Here is a 23,240-nt window from a genome sequence, read left to right on the forward strand (position 1 = left end):
TGCTTAGTTGAGATGGAAAAAGCATTAAATCCATGGTGGAAGATGTGAACAGAAAACATGTTCCAATTGTTATAACTGTTCTTGTTGTTAATCTCTTTTTAAAATTATTCTTTTTTTTTTAGCTGTGTAAACTCAAGGAATTTTGTTAATCTCTTACTGTGCCTAATTTTTAAATTAAACTTTATCATAGGTTTGTACATATAGGAAAAAACATAGTATATATAGGTTCAGAATTACCCACGATTTCAGGCATCCACTGGGGGTCTTGGAACATATGCCCCCATGGATAAGGGGGAACTACAGCATAAGCATGTAATGCTATACATTTTCCTCTAAGCACTGCTTAACCTGCATCCCATAAATTTCAGTATGTGTGTTTTCATTTTCATTTAATTCATTTTCTAATCTCTCTTATTTCTTTCTTTCTTTAGGTATGTGTTAATTTCCAAATATTTTGGGATTCTCAAAATATATTTCTGTTATTTCTACTTTAATCCATTTTTGTCAGACAACATAGTTTGTAAGATTTTAATCTTTTTAAAAATGTATGGAGTCTTATTTCACAGCCCAGCAGATGATGTGTCTTTGAGAACATTTTAGTGCACCTGAAAAGAACATGTTCTCTGTAGCTGTTGGGTGGAGGGTTCTATATCCCTGGTTGTTCAGGTTGTTCAAGTGTTCTATATGTATTTTTTTGTCTACTTATTTTAACAGTAACTGAAAGATGAGTGTTAAAATCTCCAATGTAATTATAAATTTGTACACTTCTTTAATCAGTTTTTGTCTCATGTGCATTAGATGCATATGTATTTAGGATTATGATGTCTTTTTGATGAATTAACTTCTTTATCATTACAAAATGTCTCTCAGTATTCCTGATAACATTCCTTGTTTCAAAGTCTACCCTGTCTGATACCTATAGCCACACCAGCTTTCTTTTGATTAGCGTTTGCATGGATCATCTTTTTTCATCCTTTTACTTTTAATATATTTGTGTCTTTATATTTAAAATGGTTTTCTTTATGATAGCTTATAGTTGGTTCTTGCTTTGTTATCCATCTGACAATATCTGCCTATTAAACAGAGTCCTTACATCACTTCCATTTACTATTATTATGCATATGGCTGAACAAAACTATCATCTTGCTTTTTGTCTTCTATTTGTCTCATTTGTTCTTTGTTCCTTTTTCCCTCTTTTCCTGCCATATTTTGAATTATTTCATTTACCATTCTATTTTATCTCTGTTATTAGCTTACGGGTCATACCTCCTTGTTATGCTTTTTCAGTGGCTCTGAGACTTACAGTATAAATCTTTAACTTAATCCATTCTGCTTCAAGTATTGTATTACTTTACATATAGTATAAGAAAATTATAACATACACTTTCATTTCTCCCCTCCTGTCCTCTGTACTATTTTTGTCATACATTTTGCTTCTAAATATGTTCTATTGTCTTCTGCCTTGAATAATTTCAGATCAGGTATCTGCTGTCATTCTTCTCTTTGTTCCTCTGTATGTAATGTGTCTCCCCCTCACCCTCTTCTTTCTGGTGGCTTTTATGAGTGTTCCTTTATTAAGCAATTTGGTTATGACATGACTTGGTGTGATTCTCTATTTTTATTCAGGTTTTGTTGAGTTTCTTGAACTGTAGGTACAGAGTTTTCATCATATTTGGAATTTTTTCCACCATTATTTCATCGAATACTTTTTCTGTCTCCTCTCTATTCTTCTGAGACTCCAATTACATATATTAGACTGCTTTATATTGTTCCACATGCCATAAATGCTGTTTATAACTTTTTGTCTATATTTTTATGTGCTTGATTTTAGACAGTTTTACTGCTCTAGCTTCAATTCACTAATCATTTTTTCTGCATTGTCTAACTTATTAATCCTATGTAGTTTATTTTTTTCTTTTTTTTTTTTTCTCTCTGAGACAGTCTTGCTGTGTTGCCCAGACTAGAGTACAGTGGCATCATCAGCTCACTGCAACCTCAAACTCCTGGGCTCAAGTGATCCTCCTGCCTCAGCGTCCTGAGTACCTGGGACTACAGGCATGTGCCACCATACCCAGCTTATTTTTTTTTTTTTTTAGAGACGGGGTCTCACTATCTTGCCCAGGCTGGTCTCAAACTCCTGGCCTCAAGTAATTTTCCCACTCAGCCTATCAAAGTGCTGGGATTATAGGCATGAGCCACCATGCCTAGCATAGTTTTCACTTTTTATTTTGTAATTGATATTTTGAATTTTCATTTCTAGAAGTTCTATTGGGTTTTTTATACTTTCCATTTCTCTCCTCACCATGCTTGAGCAAATGAAACATGTTTATATTAGCTGTTTTCATGTCCCTCTTCTGCTAACTCCATCATCTCTGACATTGCTAAGTCTATTTCTCTTGGTGATTTTTCATTTGCTAATGAGTCACATTTCCTTCTTTGTCTAGTAATTTTTTACTAGATGTCTGACATTGTAAATTTTACCATTTTCCAATTGCAGAACTTTGGTATATTCCTTTAAAGAGTGCTGGAGATTTTTCTGTTAGGCAGATAAATTAGTTGTGGATTAATTTGATTATTTCAAGGTTTGTTTTTAAGCTATATTAGGGCAAGCTTAACATTCCCTTTATTCAGGAATAGTATACCCCACTGCTGATGCATGACACTTTGGGGTTTTTATAGAGTGCCCCATTTACTCAGTGAAGTCTCCTCTTTGGCTGGAGAGGACTCAATTGAATCCTGGCCATGTGCTGGCTCTATATTGTTTGTCTTACAGCTTCCCTCAGCAGTTGCTCTCCTATGGTCTCATAGGGTTTTACTCTGTGCATAAACACGTTGATATTCAGCAAAAGATTCAATGGGGTCCCTATACAGATTTCTGGAGTTCTTTCTCTTTGCAGCTTCCTCCTTTTGGGTATTCTGTTCTAGAAACCGTGGCCTCCCCAAACTCTGATCTCTGTGTCCTCAACTCACTGATATTGCCAGTCTCTGTTTGGGTTCTCCCTCCCAAACAGAGGTGGAATTATCTTCAGGTAGAAAGCCTAGGTAATGATAGGGCTCACTTGGTTAGTTTTCTTTTCCCAAAGAATCACAGCTTGCTACTACCTGTTATCCCAAAACTGTGCAGACTTTCCCTATATTTTATCCAGTTCCTAGTTATTTACAGTCGGAGGGTAATTCCAGACTGTCTTTCTCAATCTTGACTGGAAGCAGAAATCTCTTATCATCTTTTTGATAGACGACATTGTGGTAGTTCAGAGGAATGGAAAGCAGAGCAATCTGCCCCCTTTTCAACGCTATCCCTCTTGCCCACCATACAGGTATCCCCGTCTTTCCCTAATTGCCAGCCCTGGTCCCGGTCCCCAGTCCAGCCACATCCTCCTCCTCCTCCTCCTTTTCCTTCTTCTTTCCTCTCCCTCCCTGCCTCTCTCTCTCCCCCCACCCAGACTTACAAAAGGTACTGTCTACCTCCATTGCTGACACTAGCTTCAAAGCCCGGTTCAACTCCCCCCGCTTAGCATGAAGAGCCAAGACTCTGGGACTGAACAGAGCAGGAGCTGAAAACCAGCCCCACCTTCCAACAGCCTGCGCGTCCCTGGGAAAGCACCTCAGTCTCTCCCTGAAAGCTCCAGGGCACTGGGGTGAGGATCAGAGGACCAGGCACAGCGCCTGGCATGAAACAGGTGCTGATCAGTGTTACTCCCATCTCTGCACCACTATTGTGCTGCATGTGGTTATCTGGTGTTCTCACCTCTCACCTTCTCACAGGTGGCTTTGAAAGTCTCCCCAGTTTATGGGAGGAGTGTATGGAAATCCTCACAATCAGATGGAAAGTTTGGCAAGGGCGACAACCCAGACTTTTCCCTATTTTTCACCTTTTAACACACTGAGCACGCGAGCATGTCCTCGGTATATCCTGACCGAATGAATCCCCCTCTCCTATGCTTCCTTTGATTGCTCAGGTAAGCTACCTGTGTTCCACCACACACAGGCAGGTTCCTATATATTCTGCCGCTCACGGCCCTCACTTCTGTTGCCAGAATGATCTTTCGGAAGGACAGCTCAGCTCAGGTCACTCGCGTGCTCCAAAATCTTCAATGACTCCCCACTGCCGGCAGAATGTAGTCAAAGCTATCTCATGTGGCCTTTTTGGTCCTCCATTTCAGATCCCAAATCACCTCCTAGACTTCTTTCTTACTGTCTCATACACCTAATTCTCAAGTCAAAGGTTCCCACATCTATGTTCATCCCCCAGACCTTGCTGGCAAGCAATAGCCTCCCCTAGCAAGTTAGGGCTCAAATCCAGCGTCCCCTTCACAGCCCAGCTCAGTCCTGCCTCCTCCATGAGGCTTTCTCTCTGCCTCTCACACTCTGTGTGTCACAGAGGCCTCTGGAGGGCTTGAAGACCTGCTTTCTGTCTTCTTGGGGTGAGCCCCACCCTCAGATCCGGAAGAAAAGAGGAGAATGAAGCTGCTGTCTCTGGGATGGGAGTAAGAATAATGCTCACATCAGAACGTGCCTGTGCAGGACTCTCCTCCGAGAGAGAAGCTGGGCACACAGCACTTCAGGAAGGAGTGAGTCAGGCATCCCCTCTCCTTTTCCCGAAGGGAAAAATGAGCCACACAGCAGATTAAGCAATTATACTCAGCCAGAGGAAATATCCTTTAAGGATCTTCACTTTCAGATTGGTCTCTCAATGTAGCCTCTGAAGAGCTAGAAAACAACAACAAAAAACAAAAACAGAACCATTCCAGCCTCTGACTTCCTTTTTGTAAAGCCAGAGGAGCAGAAGCAGGCAAACATGTCCCAGGAAACCACACGGCTCCTGCCTCCAGGTCCCTGGGGAGCTGACCCTGGCCTGGTGAAGCAAACAGAATTCCTGAGACTGGGAGAACGAAAGCAAAATTTACTATACAGCCAAGAGCAGCGGCAGGTCTGCAGCCTGAGGAGACCCCGTTTTACACTGGAAACCCTTTCAACAGCAGAGGGTTCCAGCACCTTCCAGGCAAGCACAGCCGCAGGAGGTCACCTGCCGTCCCTCCATCTCCACTGCCATTCCCTTCGCCTTCCCCGTACAACCGCACAACACTCCAGCTGCCCCCTCACCCCCGGCTCAGTGCCCCGCATCCCAATGTCACTTGATTCCGAAGCCCACCTACCCCTCCCACCCACACCCTTTGGCGCTCCCCCACCTCCACCTCTCCCTAAGCAGAGCCACACGACACTCGTGAACAGACCCCGTTCACAGGAAAGTCTCTGGGTTTCCTGTCTCCTTTCTAGCTCCTGTGCCTGTCACAGGTCCCTGCCCCAGACACAAGCTGGCATCAGGGCCATTATCAGCTCCCTCTGGAAGGCGCCGGAGGTGCACCGGTCAGGGAGCCAGGACACCGAGGCCACAGACCAAGGCTCTGACGTGGGCTCTCTGTGTGACCTCAGGCAAGTCACTTCTCATCTGGGCCTGGGTGTCCTCTTTTCTGGAAAGCTCGGTAATGTCCCCCACTCTCACTCTCACTCCAAAGCCATCCCTCCAGGCAGAAGCAGTGGGTGGTGGGGGAGAGGAGGCAGCAGGAACAAGATCCCTTAGGTGCAAACCCCAGCTCATCCCCACTTGTAAATTCCACTCATGTAGAATGCGATCTGGCACCTCCCAAAAGGGATGTGTTTTTTGGTTTTACATAGTTACAGATAAACATAAAATAATAAGGCTTGCATTTGGATGAGGCTTGTGGTTTACACAGTGCTTTCCTCACTGTCTCATATATTCTTTACCACAACCCTGCAAGAGCTGGCAATGTCATCCCCGTCATAGCAAGCTTATGAGCGGGCACTATTCTAACAGTTCTACCTATGCGACTTGGGATCACAGACCTGCTAAGTGGCAGGTCCAGTCTTGGACACCCAGTGACCCGAGTCTGGTTCTTACTCACTGGGCATATGCCCCTCCATCCTTCTCATTTACGGAGGGGGAAATCAAGTCTCGGCAAGATCAAATGGCCTGAGACCCCAGCACCCACGGAGGGGCAGAGTTTGAACTCAACTCCTGTTCGCTGACGAAATTCCTATGAAGTAGACAAAAGAAGAAATGCAAAGGATGTTAACACTCATCAGGACCTGCGGACCATGGAGCCTCACCCCCTCCCACAGAGGCCAGAGAAGTTAGCTGAGCTGCCCAGAGCCCCTGGCACCCAGCTCCAGGCCTGGCTTCCCTCCTCCTGGCACACTGCCTCCCTCTCCACAAACCACCACGCAAGGTGACGGCCGTACTGATTTGGATGCCTTCTCCAGCCTGGACGAATAAACGACTTCCTTAGGACCGGAGCCCGCAGCAGGCACCCAGTCCAAGGGCAGGCCCTTGCTCTCAGCTGGGATGCTGCTGTCTCCCTGACATCCCTGCCATCAGCCTGCCAGGCTGGACTGTCCCTGGGTTTCCTGCTCAGTAGGACCTTAAAAGTTTCTTTCTTGCTGTCACAGATGGAAGCAGGCAGGAGCAGCTTGCCAGACAAGCCTGGCTCTTCCTCAGCTCCAAGGGTGGCCACAGTTCCTGGAAGAGGCCACCAACGTGGACCTCGAGTGGGACTGCCTGGCTGGAGGAGGAAGGGCTGCAGGCTGCAGGTACATGTCATCACCTTGAGAGAAACACTACAGCCACTGGAGGGATGTGTAGAGTTTCACTTCACTGATTTGCATAAACTTATATAATAATCTATCAGTTCTATATGTACATATATTCACATAAATATGCAAATTGATAGACAGATGTCTGGAAGCCTCCACACCAAACACTTGGCAACAGTTACCTATGGGAAGAAGAGCAGGGGAGGGAAGGAAGACTTTCACTTTTATCCTTTATGCTTCTGCCTAGGTTGAATTGTTTTCTTACAACAGCATTTGTATAATATAGAATAAAATCGATATTTATATCTATCTTTAAAAGGGGGCCTGAAAGTTAATAAGTTACTCTTGAGGGATAGCATTATGGGTAATATTTTTCCATATTATATAGTATTTACCAGGTTTTCCATAGTGAACATGTTCATTACTTTTATATTAGATTGAACCACATGAAATGAAATTGCCATTTTTTGTAAGTTGAAAGTGATTGGACATTGGCAATTTCATGTAGTTGAACCTAATAATAATTCATGCATCAATATTCAACAAATATTTATGAAGCGACTGTTCTGTACCAGGCCCACAACCAGACAATAATAAACTTTTTTTTAAGAAAGTAAATGAACTGAGCAGGGCCTCCCTTGCAGGCAGAGACCCCAGGTCACTCGTCTCTGAATCCCTAGCACTCAGAGACCTGTGTAAACCTGTCTCCAAAACCACGTTTGGCAGCACAAAAAGATACAAAAGTATATGGATGCAAAATAAATGTCCATCAATAGGCACACAGCTAAAATTATACATTCTAAGTAACCAATGACAAATACAGCATCTCGGTAAGACAACGGACAAAGAAGGGATGTGTCGAACTCTGGTTAATTTGATAATCATACTGATCTCTGCTGATCTGGCAGGAAGACAGAGAAGCAACAGGGAAGGGAGTTGGCAGCAAGGGTGTGCAGGCCACAGAGGGACACTAACACACCCTCCAGTCCTGAGAGCGGGTCTGGCTGCATGGTCCCCGGGAAGGCCTCCCCTGCTTCCCCACTCCCTTAAACAATACATCCTGCCAGGCAGGGAAACGTTCCGTCAGTCTCTACGGAGCTGTCCTAGCATCTGGGCAGCAGTGAGTTTCTCTATATTAACTTAAGTTCTTATGCAGATAATGGCTCTTTCATTAAGGCCTGACATCTAAACTCTCCAGGAGTGGGGGACCTCCCCACAATCCCAGATGTACAGTTAGAGAATTTATACCTCCAGTATTTATGTCCTGCAATGACGTAGGAAGGACAAGGTTCTGGGAGAAGCCTGGGGGAAAATGTATGTAAAACAGGAGGCGGCACTCCTGGGTAATGCATCTTAAGTCCGCAGCTAGAGAAAGTGGCCAGCACAATGTAAGGTCCAGGAACCCCATCCCTGCAGACTTCTTGGAACAGTGAGACGGGTTAGGCCGAGGAGACCAAGGGCAAGCTCAATGGCCGAACTAAAATACTGGAAGCGCTGCTGGGGGAACGCGACAGACAGATGGGTGCCACTTGCTGGGGACAGACTAGAGCCAGGACGGGGTGTGCAGTGGGACCACCCCGTCTGCAAACAGACTGACGTTACTGTGCAGGGGCAGGCTCCTCTCTAGGAAGCTTGTGCATTTATTTCTGCTCTAACTTTTGGAGTGTTTCCCAAGAATCAGTTATGTTTAGTCCCAAGCTGTTTATGCCAGTTGTTTTTTGGTATTATATTTACATAATTTAATTAAATATAACCTAAACAGATAAAATATGAATGTGAAAGGAAGATAGTTGTTTCTAAGAAAAGTAAAGTGAGTATTTCGGAAATTTTTGATAAATGTGAGTAGCTAAAAGAAACTGCTGTTGAATTAGAGGTAGGCAAGACATAGTAGAAATTTGGCCAAAAAAAGAAAAAAAGTCTTAAAAATCTAAGAGGACTTTGTACTGATTTTAAAAAAGGCACAAAGAACAGCAATTAAAGTACCTATATATGAAGGAAAGAACCTCCCCTTCAACAAAAGATCAGCAGATAACTGCACAGCTAAATGACTTTCAATTCAAACAAGCCATTTAAAATACATATAAATATATATATGTATACAATTTTTGTGATTCCTGTATTTTACTTTTTATAAAATCTACTGAGTTTTAGCAGATTGCACACATTTTAAGTGTATATTCTGGTGAGTGTTGACACACGTGTACAGCTGTGTGATACATCCCCAATCAAGATACAGAACGCCGCCATCACCCCAAACGGTCCATGGTGCCCCATCCAAGTCAACTCCCTCCTGGTCCCAGAGTGTCTGTTAAGGTACCATAGCTCTTCTCGCGCTACAGGCGACCCTCGAACAACATGAGTTTGAACGACAAGGGGTCCACTTAGGGGTGGATTTTCTTCCACCTCTGCCACCTCTGAGACAGCAAGGCCAACCGCTCCTCCTCTCCCTCCTCATCCTCAGCGTGAAGACGAGGATGGAGACCTTTATGATGATCCACTTCCACTTAATGAACAGTAAATATATTTTCTCTTCCTTATGATTTTCTTAGTAACATTTTCTTTTCTCTAGCTTTATTGTAAAAATATAGTATTTAACACATACAACGTATAAAATATGTGTCAACTGACTGTTTAGGTTATCAGCAAGGCTTCGGTCAACGCAGCCTATCGGTTATGTTTTGGGGAAGTCAAAAGTTACACGCAGATTTGTGAATGCGCAGAGGTCACTGCTCCAGGCCCCGCATTGTTCAGGGTCACCTGTACATCGAGATCAGCTGCTGACACCTGTGCTCACCACATCTCTCTTTAGTTGTTTACTTGTTCCCTTGTCTCACACACAGTAAAATTCACTTTTTTGGTGTATAGTTCATGTGTTCTGACACAGCAGTTGTGTAACCAGCACCACAGTAATTGAACTTTTGACATCAACTGACCAACTACCTATTTCAGTCTCAGAGAAGACGACTTTTGACTGCATTTGGCTCTAGAAGACTTGGCTTTGAGACCAGCCAGCGCTGCGTCTCCCCGGGTGAGCCTGGGAGCCTTCCTCGCCCTCACTGTTCCTCCTCCACTTTCTCTTCTATAAAATGCCAGTGACAAGAATATCCACCTCGCAGAGTGGGTGTGAGGACTGAATGACATAATGTAGATAAAAAGACCTACGTAAATGTGATATGTAACTAGTTCTAAGAAAGTCCTCAGACCAAGGAGGTTGTGAGGGACAGCGAGTTGCCCCCGTCCCTGGAGAAAGGGAAGGATTAGAGGATGTGTCGGGGACACCACAGCAGAGCCTGCAAGGTGGACAGTGAGCTCCACGATCCTTCCCTCCCCCAAATCCAATGGTAAGTCTCATGAGTTGTGCGTCACTAACCCTGGTGAGGACAAAGGACTCTGAAGCTCAGGGGAACCAGTGAGGTCACCCAGGGCTGGCGAGGACACCCTACGAGCCCATGTTCCTAACATGATGCTATCGGTTTGCAACCAGACCACCTTTATTCTAAATAAAAGAACCAAGTTCTACATAGCTCAAGTGATTTGATCAACGAAAGAGCACATTTGTCATTCCTCCACTCCACGTCACTGCAGAGACCTTCACCGTCCCTCCCACACACTGCCTACTCTTAATTCATTCCTCCCAAAAATATGGTATAAAGGAAAAAGATGTTAAATGAAAGGCCACTGTCATGATGCCAAAAAAGAAAAAAAGAAACAGAAAAGAAAAATCTGCATCAAAAGCACAGTATTCTTTGTCCTCGTGGAGAACTTCGAGAACTTCGTGTAAAAAGTACATTCTCTGTAACATGTATAAACGCAACCAAAACAACAGTAGCCCCCCTTCTAAATTTCCTCCCCCTCTTCTGTTTCCTATGCCCCGTTACACTACTGTGCTGTTTGTTTCGTTTTTTTCCCGATTATTAGAATTAGTTAACAGAAGCCCTGCCCAGCAAGCAAAGCCATGATCACTACAGGAAGATCTGAAGGTAAAGTTTATTTTTTCTTAATCACTGTGGGGAAATGTTCAGTAATTGTGAGGATATGCATTTTGAGGTTTCTTTTTAAAAGACAGGTATCTGTCTAGGAAAACTGAATGTGGGTATTTATTAAACAGGGGGTGAGGGCCCAACACCCAGGCAGGGATTGGGGAACAAGGATGGGTTGGATAGGGCCGAGCCGGGGCAGATGTCAGGGGCTCCCCAGCCAGGAGGCAAGGGCAGCTCTTGTGGCAGCCAAGGTGCCCTCGAGACATCCCAGAAGGAACGGGAGCTGCTCCTCCTCCCTTGGGGTTGGCCTAGGCTTCTCTAAAATTCCTTTTCCTCGGAGCCCATAATAATAACAACATCAGTGACAGCCTGAGCAACGACCATTTCTAGTTCCTGTTGCATATCCCAGTGGAGGAGGAGGAGAAACTAGACTTAAACGACTTACCCAAGATCTCACGGCTGGGATGTGGGGGGCCAGGAGGTGACTCAAGTCAGATGATTGTGAAGCCAGTGCTTTTACCCAGAGTCCCAACGCAGAAGGCCCACCCAGGGGTCATGCTCCTCTGAGTCTCACAAGGTCCCTTCACTGGTTCCTAAGTGTAGAGGCCACTTGGATCTGAGACAAGACACACGCAAGGAACAGGAAATGCTACCTAAATTAACCACCCTATGTTAGGCTCTTTACTGAAATAAAGAAGCAATGTCCCAAATTTGTCCCCGGAGTTGGGCAATATAGCATTAACAACTACGACCCCAAATACGGGGGAGACTAATGTGTTCTCAGAGCGCCCAGTACTACCCCAGTGGGAGATAAACTGTGAGCACGTGCAGGAGTCCTGCAGAGACAGAGCAGCAGAGCGAGGCTGTGGGCCACGTGTCTGGCCGTCAGTCATCTGCACTAGGAAACGAGCCCCTGGGAAGCAGAGTCCACTCCGGTCTTGCCGGGGGTGACAAACCACTCTCAGCACCATGAAATGCCCTTTGCTCAGATTCCCCTTCAGGAAATGACGGATTTGGTTCCTTAGGAATTGGCAGCAAATTTGTACCACACGACAGACATGGTCTTACCTCCCCCACCCACCTACCATGATCAGGATGGTGACCAGGCCCCAAGCTCATCAGTCAATCTTAAAGAATCAGGCCCATGGGGACAAATTCCTCAGGGCCTGTCCCCCTGGGTGAAAAGCTCAGCCCTCAAGGGCAGCTGAGAGCCCACCTAGAGCTGGACAGGAGGCTGCTGTGGCCTTATGATACGAGATCTGACTCAGCTGACACCAACGACATTTCATGGAGACCAATCTTGAAGAGGCGTGGGAACAGCAACCACAGCCACGGAAATCTTGGGAAAGTCCACATCCAGTTGCTTATGTGGGGCTTTCGAATGGAGCCAATGAGAGGTGCAGATTTCTTCTGAAACACGTCACTCACTTCTCTGTTTACAAGAAGGAAAGTGTTCTCGAGGAGAGGAAGGGTAAAAGGAAAGGAACAGATTCATTTCTAATCAAAGAGAATTCCTTAGGAACCACAAAGAGGAATTTTGTTCGAATAAACAGCTGAAAACATGAACAAAGGCAGGCAGAAGCATTAGACAGAAAATGACCAGGAGGAGAAAAGGAGCGAGATAATGGGCTTGCAGAGATAACATATAAATAACAATAAAATGTAAATGATAAATAAACAAAATTAGTAAATTAAGAGTAGCCAAATGCCCTACAGAAAAGGAATAGTACAATATTCTGCAATATTATATAACATTTTATAATTTAAAACATTCTTAGCAATAATCCTTTCACATCAAGGACAAAAGAGCCAGTTGATGACACAAAAAAGATATGAAAAAAAGGATAATGAATAAACTTGGTCTGATTCATTCATAGTTCAAAGATCAGAGATGGTCTGCCAAGATTAAATGCATTAATAATAAAGAAATAACTAGCATTTGCACGGTGCTGTGTAGTTTGTAAGGCGCGTCTACATACATTATCGACCCCTCCCCTGTAGGTAACACAGTGATACTCCGTGACCTTGTTTACCAGGTAGGACAATGAGAAGCAGTCCCTCACCTGGCACCAGGGCCCCACCTTGCCTTGGCTTCTCTTAAGTCTCCCCAGTGCAAGGGAATCAATGGTGCAAAATACCGGCAGACAGGGGCTGCCTCCTGCTCCCACATGGTCCATCCACCCACTGTGGGCTACCTGGGACAACCAGGGACCTGGACTGAAGGCAAAGACAGGGAGAGGTTATGGGTGGGGTCCTACCTCTTCCCCCTGGATTCCAGACACTCTCCCTGGGTAACCCTTCATCCTCCCTACAGCCGTAGGTACCACTCAAATGCTGATGATTCTCAAACCTGTAACTCTAGACCTTTCTTCCAAGCTCCAGATCTTGAACACAGGGCCTGGTATACAAAAGGTGTTCAACAATTATCCACTGAATAATCTGAGAGTTCCACGTGGATGTCCCATGGACACCTCAAACCAAACTCATCCCCACCCATCATTTCTGTCTTGGTGGGTGGTCCTCGCGGCGTCATGCCTTGACGACTTCAATGGCCTCCTAATGGGTCTTGGCTTCACTCAAGTCCACCAGAATGATCCTCCCAGTGAACGCAAACAAGACCCTACCTGTCCCCTGCTTCAACTCCTTCCATGTAACCCAATCGTAGTAAGACTAAAGCCCAATTTCTTAGCCCTCCTGTTCTCTGGCTTCTCTACACTTGTCTCTCCGGCTCCTGCCACCCATTTGTGTCCCTGTTACAGTCATTCTCACCAGCCCCAAACAAGTGAGAACCTCTGTGACTCTGACTGAAAAGCCCTGTTCCCACTGCCCCACCTGGCAAACTCCTACTCAGCCCTCAAGACCCAACTCAATGGCCAGCTCTTCAGAAGCCAGCCTCAGTTTCGCCAGGCAGGCTCTCTCTAACAGGATTTGTGTCACAGCCCGTGAGCTCCCTGAGAGCAGGGGCCGAGCTTTATTCATTCCTGGTATACCCTGCCTGGAACAATGCTTGCAGCCCTGGCAGATGGCAATAAGTGATAGAAGGAATAAGGTTGCTCCTGAGACTGGAGGAGCCACCAGGGGAGATGGGACTTGGAGAGCTCTAACTCGGCCCAGCCACTCTTCTGTGTGATCTTATGCAAACCATTTTTGCCCAAGGATGAGATTAGAACTAGGACAATAGGATATCAATGACTCATTTTCTAGGCTCCTAAAATCTCTCCTCTATTCCTGCTTTTTACCTGGACCAGAAAGCATCTTTATTAACAAGTGGCAAAGAAGTACTGATTAGCACCCTTGAACAGTCATATAAATCCTGCTATAAAAAACTACTATTCTCAAATCACTTGGATTAACACTGGAACATTTCCCTTGGTCTTCTCTGTCTAGCCCAAAATCTATCAAACGCTCAGTAAGAGTTTACGAGGAAGGAAATAAAGGTAAAAGCAAAGCTGGAATGAATGTATTCAACAAACATTCATGGAGTGACTGTCACAACCACGGCACTGCAAGGGGCTGTAAAGTAATCCTACTATTGGTCTTAATCTTCCTTGAGGTAAATGACAACCTGCCAAGAGAAACACACTCACATGTTTCTGAAGTTTGTGCACGTGCAAATCCCCACCTCCTGGGGAAGGAATACAAACATCACAGCCAGGCTGCCTGCCCAGCTGGTATGTGCAGACAAAGGGACAGGACTGGTGCCGGGGTTGTGATCAAGCTGCCTGCCCTATGACCTCGCCCAGTGTCCTGGACACATGGGCTATTGCGCGTTTGAGAAGGAAAGAAGACTAATTCTTATTACACACGTAAGGCAAGGCAAAGCCTGTGCAGAACTCTGAGCCATCACCTTTTCTACGCAGTGAAGTTTCTGAAGCTTTCCAAAAATCTTAAAAATAATGTACTGAATTCCATAGAGAATCAATACCTTAATGGAGTTTCATGGCTGGCTCTGGACCGCATTTCTAACTTTTGAGGCATTCTGTGGTCACAGAGCATTCTGAACCCCACCCAGACTCATGGCTTTATTCAGTCCCTTTTCCCCAGCACCCCTTCCCACCCCATGCCTCCTGGTGTGGTAGACAGCATCAGAGACAGCCACCATCAATTCATTTCGTCCCCATATGCACATGTCACTCACACATCAAGGGGCAGAAGCAATTTCCTCTCACATCTGAGTTGGCCTTGTGACTTGCTTTAACCTACAGTCACAAGCCTAGCCTTTAAAACTCTGGTAGCTTCCACTTTCTCTGAGACCTCATGCTGTGAGGAAGCCCAAGCTAGCCACGTGCAGGAGCTCCCTGGCTTCAGACACGAGTAAAGCCTTCTTGGACTTGCCAGCATGGCCATCAGCTGACTGCTGCTGGCCGAATGAAACGGTCCGGGCGGCCAAGTCAGTGACCCCAGCCTGTGCCACATGAAGCAGAAAAACAACCCGGCCGAACAGAGCCAACCCACAGACTCATCAGAAATAATGAACTTATTCTTTTAAGCCCTTAAGTTTGGGACTGTTCGTTATGTAGCAATGGATAACTGAAACACACGGTAAATGAGTGGGTATACATTCAGTAAGGCCATCGAGAAATGAACCGTTCACATCACTGAATTTCCTCGACAGTCAAAATATAATCCCTATTTGTTCAAGCTTGTGTGTTCCACTTCTGAGGAAAATGTTTTTAGAATACAACACCACATTCCACTTTATATATAAAAGTAATTTAATATTTTCTTGATGAGTCGATCACTGTTACGGACAGAAGTTACTACGCTGTCCTGTAATGCAGCGATACCTCCTGCAGCCACGCAGGGTGATGAGGGCCGTTGGTCGCAACGCTCGACACCGCACACAGCTGTGCTCCTTGATGACACCCTTAGCAACACTCCTCAGCCCCAAGTTGTTCTGCTAACGCTTGTGGGTTGAGAAACCAAAAACCCAACACTGCTGGAACTGTATCTCAGGGGCTCTTTCATGATTACAGAAAAGGAGGAGCTCTGGGCTCCTACTGCCTGGGTTGGAGTCCTGCCACTTACTAGCTGTGTGGCCTGGATAGGTCCTTTCAGTCGCATCATGCATTTCAGTTTCCCCATCTGTAAGATGGAATTATCTGCCTCTTGCTGGGAGACACTTACCTGTAACACAGCAAGGGCTCAGTGAGTGTAGCCACCTCGACGCAGGCCCTGCTCATGGGCCTCGACCTGCACACAGGTGTGTCTGAGTCCGAAGTGCAGGTGGGGGCACAAACCCATCAAGTCTATCATCAAGAATGTGTACTTTGGTGGGGGACAGCTGGGGGTGGTGGAGTCAGAATGATTACTCGGGGTTGGACCACCCTCCTGGGATGTGCTGTTTATGAAAAAACTGCTAAACAAGAATAACCTTGGAGTCCCAGCCACTCCATCTCATGGAGGATCTACCATGACGGCTGGGCACACCAAGCCCAGAAGTGTCTCTGTGTCTGTGTGTGTGTGTGTGTGTGTGTGTGTGTGTGTGTGTACACGTGTGCACATACAAAACTACCCAGTCACTCACTGCTGACCCAGCTTGGGCTTCAGTTTTTGCTCTAGAAAAACCTGCTGACTATAGAGTGCTGATTTAAAATAATAAACAGCACGGTGGCTCACGCCTGTAATCCTAGCTCTCTGGGAGGCCGAGGCGGGTGGATCGCTCACGGGCAGGAGTTCGAGACCAGCCTGAGCAAGAGCGAGACCCCGTCTCTACTAAAAATAGAAAGAAATTATCTGGACAACTAAAAAAATAGAGAGAGAAAAAATTAGCCGGGCATGGTGGCGCATGCCTGTAGTCCCAGCTACTCGGGAGGCTGAGGCAGGAGGATCGCTTGAGCCAGGAGTTTGAGGTTGCTGTGAGCTAGGCTGATGCCACGGCACTCTAGCCAGGGCAACAGATCCAGACTCTGCCCCCCCCCCAAAAAAAAAAGAATAAAATAAAATAATACACACAGGACTCCAACGTTCACAGCAAAATGTCAGTGAAACAATGTGGGTGAAAGGTGGGGCCGAAATTGTGTACGCATGAGGATGACGAACTGGAAAAGCTGTTTACACAGACGTAAGGATCAGAAGAGGCCACAGAAAACTGCCACTGGGGAAGGGATGGGGGTCGATTTTCCAAAAAGTTGTTTACATGTTCAATAACTGACCATTCTCCGTCACATGCAGTTGGATCTGGTGGCCCCCAAAGTTCCCTTCTATGCATTTCCTCACATCCTACTTCCTCCACTGATGCCCATCTACATATTTTTCATGGAGGGGTGATCAGTTCTCTCCCATCCTGGGACAAAGGGCCAGGAACCGGGTTGAGTTTGCAGTCTCCAAACTGTGTCCTGCACCTCTCCCACCTGGCTGCTTCCTGCCCCGCCCCCACCACAGCTCCCGTTCCAGCTCATGCCCCTGCATCTTTCACACATTTCCAGGCACGTACACACAAGGAACAGTCTGTCGTGGGCCTCTCCCCTCTTTGCATCCAATTCCCAGGGGTGGGGGAGGTGCTTCCTATTGTATTTTAGGGCCTTCTGTCTCTTGGCACTGTTCTTCCATGTTGCTTAGCAAAGACATTTGGGGGCAACCAGAGAAACAGGAAGGAGGCCCAGATGCCTGGGTTCCAGAGAAAGAGAGGCTTCCAGAGAAGGCCTCATCCCACCTTTCCACTCACCCGTGACCCTTCCCCAGTCATCTAGCCCCTACACCTCCTTTCAACCTCACTGAGCCTCAGTTTCCTCATCTGTGAAATGGAGCCAGCAACGCCCAGGATTAAATGGGATGATGTGCATGCAACATTTAACTGCAGCCTGCTTCCCTCCCTATCACTCTCCCTGCCGCAGCTCCCTCCAACCCTAGGAGCAAACATTGGTTCACTAGCTAAATGATTTGCTGTGTAATTTGTAGGTGCGAAAGGAATGCCACATCCACAGCTTCATCGTGTTTTACTTTGTGAGTAAAGATCTTCACAGGCTATTCATTCCATGGCAGGATTTTGCTCCCAAATAGCTTTTCTGCTATGAAATGAGGCTACATAACATTTGGCAGGGTTCCTATCCCCTACTTTGTCATAGACCCATCCCTTTCATGATGCTGTCAGAAGCTGGCAGGTGTACGTTGGGTGTGTGAGGGTCTCCGAAGCAGCTCCCAGCCAAAGAAATACTCCCAGCAGTCTTGGCCGAGATTTTGGGGCCCTGCTCCGTCACCCCCACCATTCAGCTGCTGGTCCTGGTCCTGCTCTGGCCCCTCCTGCCTGCTCAACTCATCCCAGGGGCAGTTTGGGCAGTCAAGAGCAGGACCTGGGCAAACCCTGCCAGCCACAGCTGCTCCAGATCATCCACCCTCCCCCACAGCCTGACTGTCCAATGGCCTGACCCTCCTTACCCCCAGACACTGCAGGCTGCATGGCCCACACTCCTTGACCAGTAATATTCACTCACTAACTAATCAATGACACCCCAGCCCCACCCCAATCCTACACACCCAACCACCGGCTTGTCCTATGGGAGCCCCACCTGTTGGCCTCCTGAGAGGAGCCCAGGACAGGCTGGCTGGCCGGCCTCTGACACCTCAGGCTGCTGAGAGCCCATGTGTACCTTCTGTCCTTCCCCGTGGAGCCCATACGGGTTTGGGGTATGAGGGCTGCAGAGGAAGACTTTTGACACTGGGAATACTTCTTCGGTGCTGTGGGTGACAGCAGCTACAAAACCACAAAACTCACAAGCCCCCAGGAATGCAGGTGTCTGCTTCTAACCGGGAAGCTCAGTTCATCCCCCACCTACCCAAGAGGGAGTCCCTGGCCAGAGTCAACAGATGATGGAGACGAGGAAGATAAACGGAGGCACGTGTGCAGGGAAACGGTGCGAAAGGTGGTGCCAGTGAAGGAGCCTGGAGAAAGTTCTGGGAGCCACCCTGGTGGGAAGGGGCCTGGCCGCCTAGTTCTCACACCCCTCCCTCCAGCCCCACCCCAGGAGGCAATGCAGGCCCAGAGGAGCAGCGGGGCAGGTGAATGACGCTTCACTCCCAGGCTCAGGGGACACGGGTGTCCCAGATGTCCCTCCCCACGGCAACGCAGGCTGCCCTGGGCTTGATTTCCACAGTGTTCAGAGACTGAATACAGGGAAGCTGTGAGTTAAGGGAGACTTCGGTGGGTAGGCCTGGGAACCCAGGCACCTTTTCAAAAGTCACATTAGTCCCAAACAAGTGACTCAGAAGTTTCTGGAACACAGCCCACTGTAAGCTGGGGCCTCTTGCCTTCTATCTCAGGCTCCCAACCGGACCCTGAGAGGTCCCTTGCCCTCCCCTTCTATTCCATGTCAAGGTCGGGATCCCCTGGGATGCTAATGTTTTTATTCCTGATTTACTTATTTTTCTATTTTTTTTCTGTTTCCTAAGTTTTAGGAGTTTTGTTTCTTAGCACTGCCCAAAGGAGACCAGCAATCGTGGGCTCGGAAATGATCGCCAAGTAGTGACATGGTGAGATGCCCAGGCCCTGGCCCATCCCGTGGCCTTGTCTGGATCATGGCCCTGCAGCCATTGTCCCTGGGAGCTCCAAGAGTCTCAAAATAAGTTCCTGCTTACCTGGGCAGATGAGGCCCAGAGCGACATGGGCAGAAGGTCATCCCAAAGTCCCTCAGAGCTAAACTTTAAAAACAACCGAGGACCAGTTAATACAGGGCCTGAATGGAAATGACTGGTGTTTCCACCTAGTCAGAGAACAGAGACCCAGAGCCCCCTCCAAACTGTGCTTCCTACCGAGATTTGACAGTCACTGTCCCCAGGAGGTGGGGTGGGAGGCAGAGTTCCTGCTCTCAGGCAGCTCTCGGTCTAACAGGACAAACACCCCGCGGAACACACACACGCTGCTCCATCATGCAGGAGCCCTGGGCTGGGGTCAGCACACCTGTTTCTGCCACGGATGAGCTGGGTGGCCACGAGCTAGTTACTGCCCCTCTCTGTGTCTCCTTCCTGCCTGTGCTAACATCCTCTGACCACTTCTAGAACAAATCAGAAGGCTGGGGCATGAGTGGATAAAGTAGCAAAGGAGTGAACTATTACGTCTGTTCACCTGACACCGCGCACAGTGGCCAGCCGCCAGGGCCCCGTCACTGACCCCCAGGACTGCTGGAGGCTCAGGTCAGCACGAATTCCAGGCTCGCCCTGCCTCTCCTGGCACCCACGTCACTGCTTCAGCATTGACTCCATCCCAGCCCCACCCTCCACAGAACAGGGCTGGAGCAGGAGCAGGGCCCTCTACCCACCAGAGAAACCCAGGGACGGGAAGTGGGGAAGCCTTTCTCAACCATCCGTCAGCACGAGGATGGCAGGCTGGGCGCCAAAGCCAGATGCAAACGTCTCCACCTCGTTCCCTGGTGACTGGTTTGCTGGCTCTCCAGGGACATGGGCTGCCTCAGGTCCGGGTCTCCATACTCAGCGGGAACGCAATACTATTAGTTAAGCTGGTGCCAAAATCCCACTCCTTCCAGTAGAACGTGTCCTCCATGACTGTCCCATTTGTGCCCCCACACCACACCTTTAGTGGGGAGACCACCACTCCCCACGTCACCTAACTGCTCGGGCACCCTGAGCCGGGCAGCAGAAGCAGGACAGACGACAATCGCAGCTTCCCTCTCCTCACGCGCTCCCCTCACTTTCCCCATGATCCCGACAACCGTCACGTCACGCAGGCGGGGCAAACCTTATCCCCATTGACAGCGGAGCACTGAGTCCACACTGGTCAAGGTCAGGCCAGAGATCGGAATCCAAGGGGCCCTCTTCCCCACAAGAGGCCCTCCTGGTCCCTGATGGGATGGGCAGGACAGTGCTGCCTCAAGCCCAGCCCTGGGGGCCGTCCTGTCGCCCACTCAGGCTGGGCTCAGGTGAAGAGTGGCCCTGAGGCCCCATGTCCTGACAGCCCCTGTTCCCTAGGGCCAAGCACAGGCAAACCCCGGGCTATGGTGTGGAGATGCACAGGAGCTGACAGCCCCAGAGGCCCCGACAAGTCCTGACTCAAGGGCAAAGAAGACAATCCTCCCCCACTGCAAACAGGCCCCACCTGGGCTGAGAGCTGATGGACGGGGAAGCCACAGGGTGGGGAGGAAGGCAGGACTCACCTCCCTGATCAACTGCATCCCCTTCAGCTGGTCCTGCTGCTGCTGGGCCACGGTGACCCCCAAGACGAGCGTGTGCACGGTACAGGAGACCACAGAGATCGCCACGATGTGGCTGAGGCTGAGGGGCAGCGTGATGAAGAAGGAGAAGACAAAGAAGGCCTGCCAGCCCACCGTGTCGCTGGCCGCGTGGGCAACAGTGAAGTTCAGGCCCAGGTAGGAGAAGATCTGGGCTGTCAGCAGCAGCCACAGCAGGTAGGGCACCACCTTCCGGGTGAGCCGGTCGGGGAGCAGCCCCTTCTTGCAGAGCAGGAAGAGGATGATGTCCAACACCAGCCCAATCCCGGCCACGGCGAGGGGAGCCAGCTTGTCGCTGGAGAAGACCACGGTGCACATGACCACCACATAGCAGTCAAAGAGGGCTGCGAAGACCACCAGCACCAGCAGGGTCTCGTGGCGCTGCCTTCTGAAGTAGGTCTGGTAGAGGTTCTCCAAGGACTCCGGCACGAAGGTCAGCCGCATGAAGCGAGGCAGGCACAGGCAGGATCCCGAGTTCCGGACAGAGATTTCGTGGGTCCGGCCCACCCCGCGGTCAGGGTCAGAGGGCAGGCTGACGGAGTACTCGGCTGAGTACTCGGCCGAGTACTCGGGCTCGGAGAAGCCCTGGTTCCGCGGCATCCTGGCTGGTGTCTGCTTCTACTGGCCTGGAGAAGCGGAGTGGGAACGGAGGAAGGTCTCCGGAATGGGCCGTCTACCAGGGCTCTCTGAGACCCAGGGAGGGCCGAGGGCCTCTTCTTAGCTGGCACTGAGGGGCGGCCACCTCCGGCAGGAACGCAGAGTGGGTTTCCAGAGAACAGGTAGCACTGATAACCTAGAACTTAAAAGGACATTGCTAAGTAGAAGCACCTCTTCCTTCCCACCCTGTGGTTTCCGCGTGACCCACCCTACTTCTCCTAAGAGACTCCCTGCTGGAAAAGCCTCCAAACCAGAGCCGTCCCCGCCACCGTCTCGCTCACACCACTACCCACCGCACACACACTTAGTCCCGTCTGCGCCGGACACTTAATTTCCTGTCCCTGGGCTGTCGAGGGGCCTAGCCACCTCTCCATCCCTGGCTCCCGGTCTCCGTGTCATCTCTCCTTTCTGACTTCTTCATCCCTGACTTCCTCACCTAAATTCCCTCCAGGCCCAATCCTTAGAAGCTGGAAATAAAACATGCCAGAAAGAAACCAGGGCCATCCTGGGGATTCCTGAATCTTCCTTCTGTTTACTTCCTTTTTCCACAAGCCCCTGGAGACTCCGGCTCCGCTCGGGCCCCGTCCCAACCCCCGGACGCTGTCTTCCCTCCGGAAGCCCGGCCCTGCCCCTGCGTTTACCTGTGCGGGAACTCGGGAGCCGCGTGCTCGGGCCGGCCCCCGCGTATGGCGAGCCGGCGCGGGAGGGCTCAGCGCGCCCTGGGGCTGTTCCCGGCGGAGCCGCGCCGCGCCGCCAGCGCCTGGGCCCCCGGCTCCCGCCCGGAGCGCGACTCCCCCGCCGTCAGGCCCGGGATCCGGCCGCGAGAGGCGCAGAGCTGCCCCTCAGCATCCACCGGCGCCCGGCCGCAGGAGGAAGGAGGCGGCGGCGACGGGGGCTGGAAAATTCGGGGGCGTCGGCCAAGCGCACCCGCCCCTGGGGCTGCGGCGAGCGCGGCGCGGCCGGACCCCTCCCTCCGGCGCCCGCAGTGGTCGCGGCGGCGGCTAGGGGCGCGCTCGGGGCCCTGGCCGGCGGGAGCGCGGGCCGCGGCCGGGGAAGCCCGCCAGCATCCTCTCGCAGCCCGCGCACGGCGCGGAGCCAGCCAAGTCCGGGCGCGGCGCGCTGCACAGTGAGTCCTGCGCGGCGCCGGCGGCTCCGGGGCCACGCGCGCTCCAGGCCCCGGGAGGCGGGCGGGGGCCCCTCCCTCGCCGCAGTCGCCGCCCTCTCGGCGAGCGCGTCCCGGAGTGGCGCGGCGGGGGAGGCGCCCGGCTCCGGACCCGGGCCGGCGTCGGCGAGGGTAGCAGGGCCCCCGGTGGCCCCACGTTCCAGCACCGGGCGGCGGCCGGGGCGCGACGGCTGCGTGGGAGCGCCGGGTGGGAGGCAGGAAGGATGGGGTGAATCCACGCCTTTACCCGGGCAGGCCCCGGCTCGAAGGATAAAAGCTCAGAGCGTACCCTCCCGCAGGTGAGGCGCGCTCTGGGGCACCCGGCTGCCACCTCCTCTGCCAGGCTTCCTTCCGGCCCGGAGAGGCTGCGGCTGAGGTTTGGGGACTGCTCTGACGCCGGGCCTAAGTGTCCCCACTCACCCTGGAAGTCCAACGCCTGGGCGCCAGGCCTGAGCTTTCTGCAGAGGGGGTCCACAGCTGAGCCCTGTTCTTACAGGAAGAGGGTAGGAGTGGCCCGGTGGGCACCAAGCACAGGTGGACCTCGCAGGAACCCTGCCTGCTTTAAAGAGATTTCCCGTGCACGTTCCACCTATTTGAGATGTATTTGAATTCACACACTCTCCCTTAAAAACGCAAATGCTTCTTTGA

General features: G+C 49.8%; 1 protein-coding gene across 1 annotated transcript in view; it reads right to left on the minus strand.

Moving 5' to 3' along the window:
* ADCY3 (adenylate cyclase 3) overlaps positions 1-21,373 on the minus strand; it is a 98,838-nt gene extending 77,465 nt beyond the window's left edge. Inside the window, exon 1 of the mRNA XM_012652541.1 lies at positions 20,699-21,373. Coding sequence (XP_012507995.1) covers positions 20,699-21,373 — 675 coding nt within the window. The remainder of the gene's footprint in view (positions 1-20,698) is intronic.
* Positions 21,374-23,240: the final 1,867 nt, after the last annotated feature.

Source organism: Propithecus coquereli, unplaced genomic scaffold (assembly GCF_000956105.1).
Source record: "Propithecus coquereli isolate 6110/MARCELLA unplaced genomic scaffold, Pcoq_1.0 Scaffold39, whole genome shotgun sequence".
In the NCBI taxonomy this organism is placed as follows: domain Eukaryota; kingdom Metazoa; phylum Chordata; class Mammalia; order Primates; family Indriidae; genus Propithecus; species Propithecus coquereli.